This window comes from Pteropus medius, unplaced genomic scaffold (genome assembly GCF_902729225.1).
Source record: "Pteropus medius unplaced genomic scaffold, Ma_sr-lr_union100, whole genome shotgun sequence".
NCBI classification, from domain to species: domain Eukaryota; kingdom Metazoa; phylum Chordata; class Mammalia; order Chiroptera; family Pteropodidae; genus Pteropus; species Pteropus medius.
Genome location: NW_024350924.1, coordinates 3,318,622 through 3,332,969, shown reverse-complemented (window position 1 = coordinate 3,332,969; position 14,348 = coordinate 3,318,622). Strand labels below are relative to the sequence as shown.

The 14,348-nt window shown below is 53.0% G+C and overlaps 1 protein-coding gene across 1 annotated transcript; it reads left to right on the top strand.

The window, feature by feature from the left end:
• The first annotated feature begins 722 nt into the window (after nucleotides 1–722).
• Nucleotides 723–2,685, top strand: KCNA10 (potassium voltage-gated channel subfamily A member 10). The gene has a single exon (XM_039841014.1). It carries the CDS (start codon nucleotides 1,125–1,127, stop codon nucleotides 2,658–2,660), a length of 1,536 nt encoding a protein of 511 aa, XP_039696948.1. The 5' UTR covers nucleotides 723–1,124; the 3' UTR covers nucleotides 2,661–2,685.
• Nucleotides 2,686–14,348: the final 11,663 nt, after the last annotated feature.

Below are 14,348 nucleotides of genomic sequence, written 5' to 3'. Positions count from 1 at the left end.
TGAAACTGCTCCCAAGGCTGTGACCACTACAGGTTTTACCTCCTCCCACCCTCGTCCCCGGCCTGCTTGGTTCAGCGTTCTTAATTTGATATCAAAGCTTGAGTGGCTCTGAGGGAATATCTTAGTCTATGTTTGTGATCTAAACCCATTGGGCACGTTCTCCTGAACCCCACCCCAACACGCGCACGCACACACACACATACACGCACACGCACATTACTTCCTACCTGCCGAAAGTGATTTTTTTAATGAAATCATTCCTCACAAACATCTTGGACTTAGGCCAAAATAAAATACCAATGGCTGATGGCTTCTAAAGTTCTTGTTATGTGGGGAAATTGACAAAAACAATAGTTATAATTCAATGATCTTTCCACCAGGCATCTTACATGTGCGATCTCAGTTAATGTGCCCTCCAGACAGGCCTGGGAGTTGCTTAGAGAGGGCGGGGCTAAGGCACAGACAGCCTACTGCTAGGGAGGACACGGCTGGTGCCCACCCAGCATCCATCCTCCTGTTCCTCCTTCCCAGCAGAATCTATCGGGTTCATGTTCTCATACCCACCCCACCACTTGGTCCAAGAAGTGGTGGCGGAGGTGATGAGAAATGGTTGAATTCTAGATATTTTGAAGATATAACTAAAAGGATATGTGAGGGTCTGGCTGTGGAGTGTACGAGAAAGGTGTAAGGGCTAGACCGGGCCTGGCGAAGATGGGTACCCTGGAGAGCTTCATACACATGCCCAAGCACGTGTTTCATTGTCAAGAAACGTTAGCTTCCTCTTTCATTATGGCCTCTCTCTGCCATCGTGTACGGAGACCCTCTTTGGCCGGAGAAAGCTTTCCTCTCTCGGCCAGGCTCCTTCTTTGCAATTTCCCTAGTTACTAGTGTGCGAAGACTCAGAAGGTACAAAATGACCTCAAGGGAAGGTTGCCCAAACGATCGTGAGTTTCCCTCCCCAAGCGAAACATCAATCGTGTCCTCATCCAATGGTGTCCCTTACGTCAGTGATCGAAGGCCCGCTGTACCCTATCCTAGCTCCTACATAATGAACTTCTTCTCCGCAGCTCACGGCAGGCAGGGAAGGCTGAAGGTCTTCATGCTTCTCCTCCGACTCCCCTAGAATGGATGTGTGTGGCTGGAAAGAAATGGAGGTTGCTCTGGTCAATTTTGATAACTCAGATGAAATCCAAGAACAGCCAGGCTACACCACAGACTTCGACCCAACCAGCCCAAAAGGCCGACCTGGGAGCAGCACCTTCTCCAACTGGAGGATCCTCATCAGTGACAGCGCCAACCATGAAATGGCCTTCTCCAAGCACCCGGGGGACTACGGCGATCCCCCCGGGCCTGAGCCAGCGGTCATGAGTGAAGGGAACCAGCGGGTGATCATCAACATTGCTGGGCTGAGGTTTGAGACGCAGCTCAGAACCCTCGATCAGTTCCCAGAGACCCTCCTGGGAGATCGGGAGAAAAGGGTGCAGTTCTTCGACTCCATGAGAAATGAGTATTTCTTTGACAGGAACCGGCCCAGTTTTGATGGAATCCTATATTATTACCAGTCTGGTGGGAAAATCCGGCGCCCGGCCAATGTCCCTATCGACGTCTTCGCTGATGAGATCACCTTCTACGAGCTGGGGAGCGAGGCCATGGACCAGTTCCGGGAGGATGAAGGCTTCATCAAAGACCCCGAAACGTTGCTCCCCACCAATGACTTCCACCAGCAGTTCTGGCTCCTCTTTGAGTACCCTGAGAGCTCCAGTGCGGCCCGTGGCGTGGCCGTGGTGTCCGTGTTGGTTGTGATCATCTCCATCACCATCTTCTGTCTGGAGACATTACCTGAGTTCCGAGAGGATAGGGAGCTGAAGGCGGCGAAAGACTCCAGCCTCAACACAAGCAAGACAGGCCTCTCCCACACCATGTTCACTGACCCTTTCTTCATGGTGGAGTCCACCTGCATCGTGTGGTTCACCTTTGAACTGGCGCTGCGGTTCGTGGTCTGCCCCAGCAAGACCGGCTTCTTCAGGAACATCATGAACGTCATTGATATCATCTCCATCATCCCCTACTTTGCAACCGTCATCACGGAGCTGGTCCAGGAGACGGAGCCGAGCGCTCAGCAGAACATGTCCCTGGCCATCCTGAGGATCATCCGGCTGGTGCGCGTCTTCCGCATCTTCAAGCTCTCCCGCCATTCCAAGGGGCTGCAGATCCTGGGGCAGACGCTGAAGGCGTCCATGCGGGAGCTGGGGCTGCTCATCTTCTTCCTCTTCATCGGGGTCATCCTCTTCTCCAGCGCGGTCTACTTTGCCGAGGTGGACGAGCCTGAGTCCCATTTCTCTAGCATTCCTGATGGCTTCTGGTGGGCGGTGGTCACCATGACAACTGTGGGGTACGGTGACATGTGCCCAATCACTGCTGGGGGGAAGATTGTGGGCATTCTGTGTGCCATCGCAGGGGTGCTCACCATTGCCCTCCCTGTGCCTGTCATTGTCTCCAACTTTAACTACTTCTACCATCGAGAGACCGAGAACGAGGAGAAGCAAAACATCCCAAGAGAAATCAACAGAATCCTCAACAGTGCAGGCTCAAGAATGGGCAGCACAGACTCTCTTAGTAAGAGCAATGGGGGCTGCTCTGCGGAGAAGTCCAGGAAATGATTTGTCCAGGGCTTCTTGGCTCCTGTGTCTCTGTGTGTGTCTCTCTCCCTACCTTCCCCTGCTTCTTGCTCTCTGTTTTTCCAAAGACCAAAATTTACCTTTTGTGACCAACAGGCCATCTTTGACTGCAAGCTGTTTTAATAAACCCCTGATTCTTCTCAACTGACTATGGGAAGATTTCATTCTCCTTTCTTGTGAGGGGGTAGTTCAGATCCTTGCTTCTCACCTGTGGTCCCTAAGACTAGCGATATTGGCATCACCTAAGAGCAAGGAGATGCAGAAACCAGGTCCAGCCCAGACCTACTGAATCAGGATATGCATTTTAACAAGATCCCAAGTGATTCATTTTTCACATTAAAGATGAAAAGTCACTGGCTTTGGTCTCTCTTAGAGGAGGCATATTAAAAGGCCAAGGATTGCTATGAGCAATGAAGAGTTCAGCTTTGTTTAATAATAATACCTTACCCTCGTGTAGCAATGCATAAATTTTCCAAAGCTTTTTCCCTACGTTATCTCACCACAGCTCAAAATAACCAGTAGAAGAGATTTAATCATTATTCCCATAATAATCATGCAGATACAAACAAACTAAAGGGACAGCCACTTACCTAAGGTCCCCCATAAACAGGGACACATTCAATGCTGGACTCAAATCTTCTCCCTACTAGTCTAGTGCTCTCTCCACTGGCGGATGTGAAGGAATTGGGGGGAGGAGAGAGGTGTTAGGGCTCCGTCTTTCGGAGGATATAGGCAGCAAACCCATGGACAGAAACACTTTTTCTTAGGGGGTCCCCTCATCTCCTCACAACCTGGGGAGGCAGTACCTGCCTGGCACCTTGCTCCTCCATTTCTTCCTTGGGAAGTAGACAAGTAGAAACATTCCCAGGTGCTTTTCACCTGGCCCATCTCCATGAATTTATGCACAGGCTGGGGACTCTGAGTGTGGGTCTTCCAGTGAAGAGGAAGAAGTGTGTCCTCAAGGGCCTTGGAGCACTGCTCCAGAGAAATGGTATGTCCAACTGCCTTGGGGTTCGGCTCCCACTGGGTCATCAGGAATTGACCAGTAGCCTGTGGGGCAGCTGAAACAGAAGTAGCAGGTGCCCAGAGGCCAGACCTCCCCAAGGAGGGTGGTTGTGGGTGGCAGGCCCATCTGAGGAACTGCTCTCTTGGGAGAGGGTCCTGCTCTGCTCACCAAGCCCCGAGGATGAGGGAACAGAGCTAAGGCGGGGGTGGGGGGAGGGGTGGAGAGAGGGATTCTCCACTCTGTCCCGCCCCATTCACCCTCTCAAATAAGGAGGCCCCATGCCTTCTTCAGGCCCAATACTCAACACCTTGCCACACCTCAAAGGTAAGTCAACACTGGAAAAATGCCCCTAGGCCACAGGTCACTACAGAGCTCCACTCCACGTAACCCAAAGCACAAACCCACAACACACAACCCTGGAACACACCCAGCTCCACTCAACCCTGTAAGACACAAGGCTGCAGCCACAGATGCCACTGCACAACACCTAGAAAGCAGGTCCAGGCCTTCCACTGGGGCCGGGGGGGTGAGGTTGCAATAGCAACCCCTCCACTCCTCACGTCACCACTGGCAATGGGCTGATGTCGCATCGTCCCTGTGTGCCAGCACTGCGTCATCGGTTTCTTCCCCAGAAACCCAGGGAGACGGGCTCTGGGGGCCCCTCTCACTGACCATCCACTCAGCCTCCTGTCTGCAGTGAAATCTGAGATCTATAGACGAGCACCCAAAGTGACTCGCTGACAAAGGGGAAGGAGAGAGGCAGGGCGGAGGGGACAGGGCTGCCAGGGGGTCAAGTGCGAAACACAGAGGGAAACATGTCTCCACGACTGCCGAGGAGGGGTGGACTTGCCCGCAGCCAGGCTCAGTGAGCTGTGCCCAAGGCTTCTTCATTCACTGAGCTCCTATTTCTGTAACTCCTACTGTGTGGAAGACATTTTATAGCCACCGAATAGGAACATAGAATGAATGAAAGGGTCCTTTTTTATTTTCAAGTAAAGATATGCAAATAGGGTGAGAGAAACAACAAAACCATTTCACAGGGGGCTGCAATTCGCAGGAGGCTTCCAAATCTCGTTTTCTTCTCCAGCATATCGTGCCAGCTGTCTTTGCAGAAAACCGTGCAAGCTGGGACCAACGGTGGTATTTCTATTCACCATTCTCTTTTTAAAAGTGCTTTATAAACCATAAAGCATAAAACATTTCAAAAACTTACGAGATGTTGAGCGGAAATCTCTCTAGACTTGGAATCGAAGGAGCTTTTACCGACTGCGTGACTGGTTTCGATGAGCCTCCATTTCCTCGCTCGGAAAATAAAAACAAAAAATGCCCACCTCACAGCAAACATGGCAGGGTTCTCCCCACCCCACCCTCACCGTAGAGAGTAGTCCCCGAGGAGGGCGTTGTCCTCCCTGCTGCCCTTCCTCTCCCAACCTGGCCAATGGAGCTCCGCAGGCCTCCAAAGTGGCTGCTGAGGACCTGCCCTCTGTTAGAGACAGAGCCCTGTGGCTTCCTACTTCTCTAATTCTTATCCTTGTGCTCAACCTCCTTGAACTTACTTCCAAATCGAAAACAACAGGCAGAATTACACCTGCCTCACCAGGCTGTTGGGAGCAATTAATGAGGGAGTGTTATTAAAAGTAATTTATGGCTGTAAAGCACTACACAAATAAAAGAAACGATTACTCTTTAAAGGCTTCCATTTTGGACCACGGTAACACTGCCTGAGTAAGTAGAGAACTTGCCTTTAAAATCCAAGTCAGCTCACGACCCGGTTTCAAAGAGAGAAACTGAATTCGAAGACCACATAGGAATAGAATTAGGTGACGTGGGGCAGGGAAGGTAGTAAGGGTGGGAATCACATCACGGTCAGTAAAGTGCCCCCTGCTGGGTGTGTTACGTGCACGCAGATCCACTTCATCTATAACAACCACTGTGAGAAGGTGTTACTTCCACTTACAGATAAGGAAACTGAAGCTTCAAAAAGTTAAGTAACCTCGCCTGCAGCGGAGGAATCATCACATGCACCCCCAAATCAAGGAAGCGCAACATCGAGATGATCAGACATCGATGGTACTCCAATTGTCCTATCCCTCCACCTTCTTGCCCAAAGACCTAACCCCTGTATCTGTCGCTTTCAATTCCCCTTCACCCACATGCAAACAAAAGTCGGGTCACGTCATTCCCTGTGGCTGTGGAACATCAGAGAGGCTGAGGTTGGAGCCGCCCCTCACTGCGCCAGCCACTCCCGGTCCACGCCTGTGGTCCCCAAAGGTCACTCATGTGAGAAAGAAGGCTCTGCAGGACCTCTGGGACAACCTCCCGGGCACAGAGCTGCCCGTGCAGTGTGGCCTGGAGCCGCTGCTGCCCAAGACGCGCTCACACGCAAGGCTCCCCCACCCTGCTCTCCGAGCCTGGTCAGCAGCTAGTCTCCTGACGACACTGCCCAGCTCCCGCTCTGCTCTGGACGTTGTCCCTCCCCCACAACTTGCTCAGACACTCTCTGAGGATGCACAAGCTGGTTCTGGAATGATTGAAGCAGGATGCTTTGGGTTGCAGACAGCAAGAAACCCAACTCAAACTAAAGCAAAAAGAGGACTGTGCTGGCTCACACGACTGAGAAATGCAGGAGGAGAGCTGATTGTAGGCCCCCTGAGTCGGAACTCAAATGTCACCTTCAAAGCTCTTGACACCTATGTCCATTCTCCTTCTGCGCTTGCCTCTGCCGGATGGCCTTTGTGCCCCTTGAGCCAAGGTGCATGGAGCATGGCAGGCCCAGGTCACAGCCCATTTTCATCTAATCAAAATAAAATTACACACACACACACACACACACACACACACACACACACACACACACAGTCACCTTTGTACCTAATTGTTTATCTATAATTCCTCACAAAAATGTTCGTTTCAAAAGGTAGGGTTTTTTCTCTGTCTGGTCCACTGCTCTATTCCCTGGGCCTCTCGCAGCACATAGCAGGTACTCAATAAATGTTTGTTGACTTAATAAATTGTCCCTTCAAGTTTTCCCTCGCAATTACCGTAAAGAGACCAAACTAAGCCACTCTGTAGGCCTGGTAAGAGTTCATTCTCCTCACACCCTCTCTCCCCCAAACCCTGGACCTACAAGTTAAGGTCAGACACTCCCTAAGGAGAAGTGTAAGTGCAGGAGACCTTCGAAGGCTTTCTGAGGGTGGGCTCGGAGGCCTGGGGTGCAGCTGGGGGCAGGGCCTGGCCTAGAGCCCCGGCATGCTCCCAGTCCCCTGTCCTGGGGCTGCTCTGCCTGGTGGAGGCTCGGAGGAGGACAAGAAGAGCAGGAACGGCCCCCCAACCCCGCTCCGAAACCCCCTCTCAGAAGGTCTCTCGGAAGCTTTCTCAGAAGGCCTTGTCTCGGACCCCTTCGCAAGCTTTCCAGTAGGACGCCTGAGCCTTCAAAAGGTGGCCCTTCCGGACAAGCACCCCGGAAGTCCCGCCTCCCGGGACAGTTTGGCCTCCTCCCCTCAGGCCCTGACTCTGCGGGGCCAGGCACTGACCCAGCCTGGCTCCGCCCCAGCAGGCCCCTGCTCCCAGGAAGCCCTGCTCAGGCCACAGTCACAGCAGCTGCTGACGAAGGAGTGCCGTCCCTCCTCCAGGGACAAGGCCCCACCCTGGCCCTCTCTCCCCAGGCCCACCCTTTACCCCTTTATTCTCTCCTTATTAAGGTCCTGGGGACGGAAATGAAGGGAACCCCCAAGATGCCCCTGTCCCCCTCAGCAGCTAATTCCGGCCTCCTAAAAAATAAAATGCATTCGCCCATGGAGTGGAACACTCCAAAGGCCCTTTGAAGCTAGAGGAAGAAAGCCACCCTGGTGTCCCCAGGGACCACTGTGTCACTCGGCGGCACATCCTAGAGACAGGAGAATGACTGCCCTCAAAAGCAGGGATGAAAAGGAACTGGGGGTGGCAGGGAGCTGGGAGCTGGGTAAAGGGAAGATCAGACAAACTTTTGTTATTGCATCTCAGGGGAAGCGGAGGTGAGAAGCTGCCTGCAAAATGTCACCGGATAATGAATGCGGCTTCACTCCCGTCGCTGAGGTGTCTGTCAGATGCATGTGGAGCGAATGACAGCGAACCTCATTAGGAACTTGGGGTACATCTTCTGCTCTTCTGAGCCAGAAGGGCCATGGCTGAGCTCCCTCTTTCCCACCACCACCCCACCGTTCCACTATTAAGAGAAATAATACATACAAATATAACAAAAAATATATGTAACAGAAATAATCAATAACACCAAGTTCCCAGGGTTCTCGTGGGAATTAAATAAGATAATATATGAAATTCCTTAGCAAAAGGTAAAACGTGCTACACAAAATAGGATGCAGATAGGTGAGGCCTAGGATAAGAACTCACCTTCAGGTGGTAAACCCATCAAGAGCTATGGAAGTGCCTTTTTAATGCTATAGTCTCAGCCCAGTGTCTGGTGCATGGCAGGTGCCCAACAAATGAAGGAAGGAAAAGGGTAACAGAAAGAAAGAGATGATGCAAAGATCAGATCATGTCCCTTGAAAAATAACAATAACTTACAGCTATTGCATGTCATGCACTATTCTGAGAGGCTCAGTGTAAATGAATTTACTCAGCATAGGGCTCATGACACCCTCTGAGGTAGGACCTGTTATGAAGAGTAATAAATGCAGTCCCAGAGCTGTCTAGTAACTTGCTGAAGATGCTACAGCTAGCAAGTGGCTGAGCCAGGATTTGAACCCAGAGGCTTAGCTGTAGGTCTCAATGTTTCTCTTCTGCCCAAAGCCACTTCTAATCAGTGCTGTCTCAGGAGAGCCTTGATGGTTAAGCCCAGGAGGCAGGTAGAGGTCATGATGTCCCCTCTTTCTTACTCCGCCCCCACCTCTCATACACCACAGGTTCCACAGTCACCTGATCATTCTGTTCTGTCACCGTTGCTAGGAAGCTGTGTGGAGATGCACCCTCCCTTCAATTTTGCCTCGTGCAAACCCCATCCAGAAAAGAGGTCAAATCTGTCCAACTTTTTCTCCTCTGTGGTCAGCTCAGTGCCACATGCTCGAAAACACCTTGCAGTACCTCTGATCCTTCCCCCATGGAATTCTCTCACCTTATTCCTGCCTTTTGAAATTCTCCTCATCCCTCAAGGCACTCCACACACCCCTTCTTACATGAAGCTTGTTCCGGCCTCACCTTGCCCGTGCCTTGTCTACCTGGGTCCTCCACGGCGAGCTAACGGAGGGTGGGGTCTTGCCCGGCTCATCGCCATAGCCTCAGAGCCCCGAGACTCTGTGCCTGGCACAGAGCTGATGTTCAGGGGAACCTCCTGGCATTGGCGGTTGCAAGTTTTAGAAGTAGTTCCTTCCTCGTCTTCCCCCACAGGGGTGCCCTTTCCCCAACTTAGACATCTCTAGCCAAATATTCTCACTCCCTTTGTAGAAATAATTCTCAGCAAAGAAGACAGTGAGGCTTGGTGGGCAGGGCATGGGACTTGAGGGCGACAAGCATCTGGCTGTGATGTCTTAGCTTCAGTCCTCGGCTCTCTACGTTTTTAAAGGAGATCATCCTGCTGTGGTTTGAGGGGAGGGTATCGATTTGGGGGGTACTGGATGGCATCCTAATGAACTTGTCCTGCAGCAGCCACAGAGAAAGGTCATCCCTGAGGGAGAGGGCAAGGTGTTTCCTGCAGGAAGAAGATTCTTGGTGTCATCATCCAATGAGGAGGGGTGAGACCCGGAGACCCCGCCTCCACTAGCCCCTCCCTCCTTTGCATCTAGACCTCAAGGGGGAAAACAGCATGCACGTGAGCTTCAGGGCAGAGGGCAATAAGATGACGTGGGAGGCAAAATAACAGCCCCCCAAAGACGTCCGCATCCTAATCCCTGAAATCTTTGAATATACCACCTCAACATGGCAAAAGAGACTTTGCAGATGTGACTACATTAAGAATCTTGAAGTGGGAGATGATCCCAGGTTATGGGGGTGGAACCGATATGAGCCCAGGGCCCTGATAAGCGGTTGGCAGGAGGTCAGAGCTGGGTGATGTTGCAGTGGAAGCAGAGGTCAGAGTCACAGAATGTGGGCGGCCTGTAGAAACCGGAAAAGGCAATGAAATATTCTCCCCTAGAGCCCCCTGAAAGAAGGCAGCCTGCTGAGATAATAAATAAATTCGTGTTGTTTCAAGCCACCAGGTTTGTGGTAGTTTGGAGTATGGAGCTGTGCACCCATACTCGGGCCAGAGAGTTAAAGGGACAGTAGCACCCTACGTGGAACTACATGGGGTTGGCAGCGGCAATCACCAGCGGCCTGTGAGGTGCAGCCTCTGCCGTCCAATGAGAGAGCCCCTGAACAACACCCCCCTTGAAGGATCAGGTCTTATTCCACCAAGGAAAGAAGTCGTGGCTTTGAGGGTCCCCCCTCCCTGACGTCCCCTGCAGTGGCCAGGAGGCCTGATATGAGAGTCCTCATCTCCATTGCCTGAGACCCTGGGGGCTGCAAACTGTTAAGAGATAAACTGAGGCATATTAAAAATGTTAAGAGTTTATCTGAGCAAAAATCAATTCAAATCCGGCAGGCAGCATCCAAGGAGCTGTACAAATTGAGAGACTTTGAAAGGCAGCAGGGAGCAGGAACAAGGAAGCTATCCTAGCAAAAAGCGGGTTGGCTATTGCCGAGTTCCTCTCCTTCAGGGGATGGCAGGGATCTAGCGGGCGGGTTCTCAACTAGTGCTGATCAGGCGATTCCTGATTGACTGGTTTAAGGTTCCATTTCTGCGAGAGCCGAAGCTGCAATTAAGTCTTGGTTTGGTGACCAGAGTCTCAGCATAAGCAACTCTAATTTGGGCTGGTTGTCTTGTTTTTAGCGCCACCAACAGACCTAAGGAGAGACTCAAAGCTGCCTCTCCTCTCTCCCACCCCGGCCAGTCCAGTTTTGGCCCAGGAGCCCCGCTGAGCCCCTGCTGCAGCCCCTGCTGAGCCCCTGCTGAGCCCCTGCTGCAGCTACCCCACAGCAACACCCCGTCCTAGCCGTCCTCATCGTTGCAGCTCTCTGCTGCCCTCTGGCTTCGGCTCTCTGATCCTCCAGCGAACCCTGCTGAGACTATAAAAGCTGCATCTCACTGGGGAGGAGGCAAGGTTGTAGGTTGTCTGGAGGCTGGAAAGTCCAAGGAGCCCATCTAGAGCAGCAGAGCCTGGGGAGCTGGTCCTCGGCCCCCGGGAGGGACAGGCTTCTACCAGCCAGCGGAGCACACGCTGGGAACCAAGGTCCCGGGCCCCCTTCCCCTTCCTCCACTCAGATCCCTGCCCCACGTCAGGGGCCCAGAAATGCAGTCTCAATGGGGACGCTACCTCTGGACTAAACACTGGGACACTCGTTGGTGTAAAAAATAGTCTAGCCATGGAATGTGATTTCAGAAAAACTAGCTTGTCTAGGACATTGCAATCAACTGAGAGAACAATGGGACAGAATGTTCAAAACCTGAAATGTGGCCCCTCCCAATAAATCTCACCATAACAAGCTCCTGATAACCCTCGCCCTGCGCAGCTCCACGGGCATGAAGACCGTGGCTTGCTCACCTCTGTGGCTTTAGCACCCAGGGCCAGGTGTGCTCCATAAATATTTGAGGAGAGAGAAATAGTAAGAGAGAGAGAGAGAGAGTTCGCTTTGACAAGGCCCAGGCAAATGCCCAGCATAACTGTCCCCGAGACCTCAGGCCAGGGAGGCCAGCTACGTGGGAAAGACCACAGTCCTCTGTGTCACCCTTCTTCACCTCTGTAGCTCAGGTACCTCCAGTGCGGCTGGTGATTTCCCAGTGTCCCTCTGTCACTGTGGAGGGAGTCATTCTGGATCCTATGAAGTACCGGCGCCCTGGGGGGTCTGACCCGTCCCAGGACGAGCTTTAGCCCTGCGGGAGGGGCTGCTTCTTAGGGCTGGAAGGAGGAGGACTGGTGAGCAGCAGGGTGGTCTGGGGCTGACCAACACGATGGGCAGGAGAGGACACTCTTCCAGGAGGCAGACTACATTATGTCCCTCAGCATCCCTGTGGTCTGTCCCTAACCCCCAGCAAGACTGCTGTCAGGTTCTTCAAAGAGGCAATTAAGGTTAAATGAGGTCATAAAGGTGAGGCCCTAATCCAGGTGGGGTCCTAATCCCATATGACTGATGTCCTTGAAGGAAGAGACAGTCAGGGTGGGTGGGACCGAGGAAAGGCCACGTGGGACACGGTGAGGAGGTGGCCATCCGCAAGCCTCCAGGAGCGAGGCCTCAGGAGAAACCAACCTTGCCGTCACCTTGATCTTGGACTTCCGGCCTCCGGAACTGTGAGAAATAAATTTGTCTTTGAAACCATCCAGCCCACGGAAAGTGCTAGGGGAGCGTCTACTTCTTACATATCATCCAAACCCCCAGGGCCACAGGTCCAGGTGCTGGGGCTCGGGTCCGAGCGTCCCTTCAGCTTGAGGCCATCTGCCTCGCCGTCTCAGGAGCTACGGCTGAGAGACTGGCCACCAGCGTGGCTCAGGGAGCCCCAGGGACACAAGCCTGAGCATCTGGACAGCCTTCTGCCCACAATCTACTTCATTGCTCATGAACGAGCCTCTCTCTATGAGCAATGAGCCCCCAACCCCAGGGAGCAGACATGCGGACAGTGGCTGAGATTTGGGGCTCAGTTTGCAGGATTCCCAAGCGACAGTTGAGAGCTGCAGGAGGTGTGGCTGGCCCCCACCCAGAACACTCCTTGACACATGAGAGGCCTGTCTTTCGAGGCTCCTTGTTCCCTCTCATAGGACCTAAAAATAAAGCTCCAAGGACACAGTTATTCTGGTCTCGGTGCTAAACGGAGCCCTGAAAAAGAAAGGGACTCTCAAGTTCCGTGGCCGGGGCCAGAGGAGAGGGCAAGGACGAAAGGTGGGGGAGGCTCAGCACCTCTGGACGGAGCTTCGGCGTTGGCGCCGAGGAGACCGAGGCCACCAGCTCAGAGGAGACGGCCGGGCCCATGAGCAGTCCCCAAAAAGAAGGCACAGGTCCACCAGCAGGAATGGGAAGACAGCTGTAGTCTGCATCTTAATGGGCCCCACCGCCCAGAAACTCCAGGGCGTGTCTGATGCCCCGGATCCTGGCTGTGGTCCCAGCTCCCTGGAGCTGTAATTCCCTGGGGTGAAGGGCTGTTCCAGCGACCCGGAAAGACAAATGCTGTCCCCATGCCCCTCAGATACACATGGCAGGTATAAGCCTCACCTAGTCACCTGCAGCCCAAAATGTAATCCTGATATTACAGATGATCTAGAAAGATTAGAGAGGGCGGACACCGGAAAACAAAGGCTGAGAAGGAAAAGGCCAACCAGCGAGAGGCCCCGTGACTGAGGGGTTTGAGCACGGGGACAATGCCTCCTGTGTCTGTGCCTCCTGCGGAAGCTGGCACTGTGCCCTGCGCATAGTAGGCACTTAGTAAATTCTATTGTTTGGTTGGCCGCTGCCTTGGGGACCTGGGGTGGGGAGGAGGAAAGTTGCAGAAAACAAGGTGTACAGAGCTGGCATCTGTGATTAGGTCACTAGAGGGCACTCCAGGACAAGAGCTGAGTCCCGGCAGCCCTCACCCTGCTGAGCTTAGAGGGACAGTTCGGAGTTCGTTTATTCATTCAACACACAACGACCGAAAAATTGCTCTGTCAAATACTAAGTTTTTGCTCAAATTCACCCTTCCGGAAGCCTTCCCTTCCCACCTCGTTTTAACGCACGAAGGTCACAGCACTCTCCGTCCTTTGTGTCCCCCTCTGCTTTTCCCCATGATGTTCAAAACCATCTACTACGCTCCCGGCCTCACACAGGTACTATCTCCATCATCCGTGCCCCCCACAGAGCTCCACGAGGGGGGCGGGGTCCATCTGTTGTGTTCACTGGTGGACACGATGCCCAGAACAGTGCTTCACACAGTCGGTTCTCAAACATCCTCTTTAATAAACAAGACCAGTGACAATTCTAATTAGTCCCAAGTAAACTGAGCAGCCAAGAGTCAGCCAATGAGTATTCCTGCGGTTCGGAGGGTTTGGGTGAGGTGGGCATCGTGTGCAGTAGGGGGGTCTTCTTAGAGGAGGTGACCTTTACGCTGGTTTTGAAGGATGAGGAGCAGTTCACGGGTCAGAGAAAGTGCAAAGGGCCCTCAGGCAAAGGGATCGGCAGGAGCAAAGGCCCAGAGGCCAGCCCTGCGGGGTGCAGGGTGTGGCCACGACAGGACAGACCAGATGTCCTCAGCAGGAAGCTGCCGCATGCCCAGGCCAGTCAGGACCCACCAGCCACGTCCCTCTGCCCGCCCCGGGCCCTCCCCGCAGCCCGCATCCCCGCTTCCTCCTCCTGCTGGCTGCGCTTGCGTTCCGGGCAGTCCAGGGCTCTGGGACGGGGCGGCCTCCGCCATTCCTCTCTCAGCCCTATTTTCCCTTCTGCCGCAAGCAAGAAACAAACTGCACAGCTCAGAAAACAATCCATCACTTTGTCACAACATTTCCATTTCAAAGACTTCCTTTCCAAGCTTCTCTCTGGCCAAATGCTTCCTCTCATTAGCATGAGAAGAACTGGCAGGAAAATTGAGTGACAAGGGAGAGGAAGTGGCAATGGGACTGTCAGCCTGAGGACTCTGCCTGCATCTAGGCGGGGGCAGGGAGGGGCGCTGG

Bases quoted from the DNA above. Each gene is read 5' to 3' on its own strand.
- KCNA10 (XM_039841014.1), top strand. From the start codon at position 1,125: ATGGATGTGTGTGGCTGGAAAGAAATGGAGGTTGCTCTGGTCAATTTT.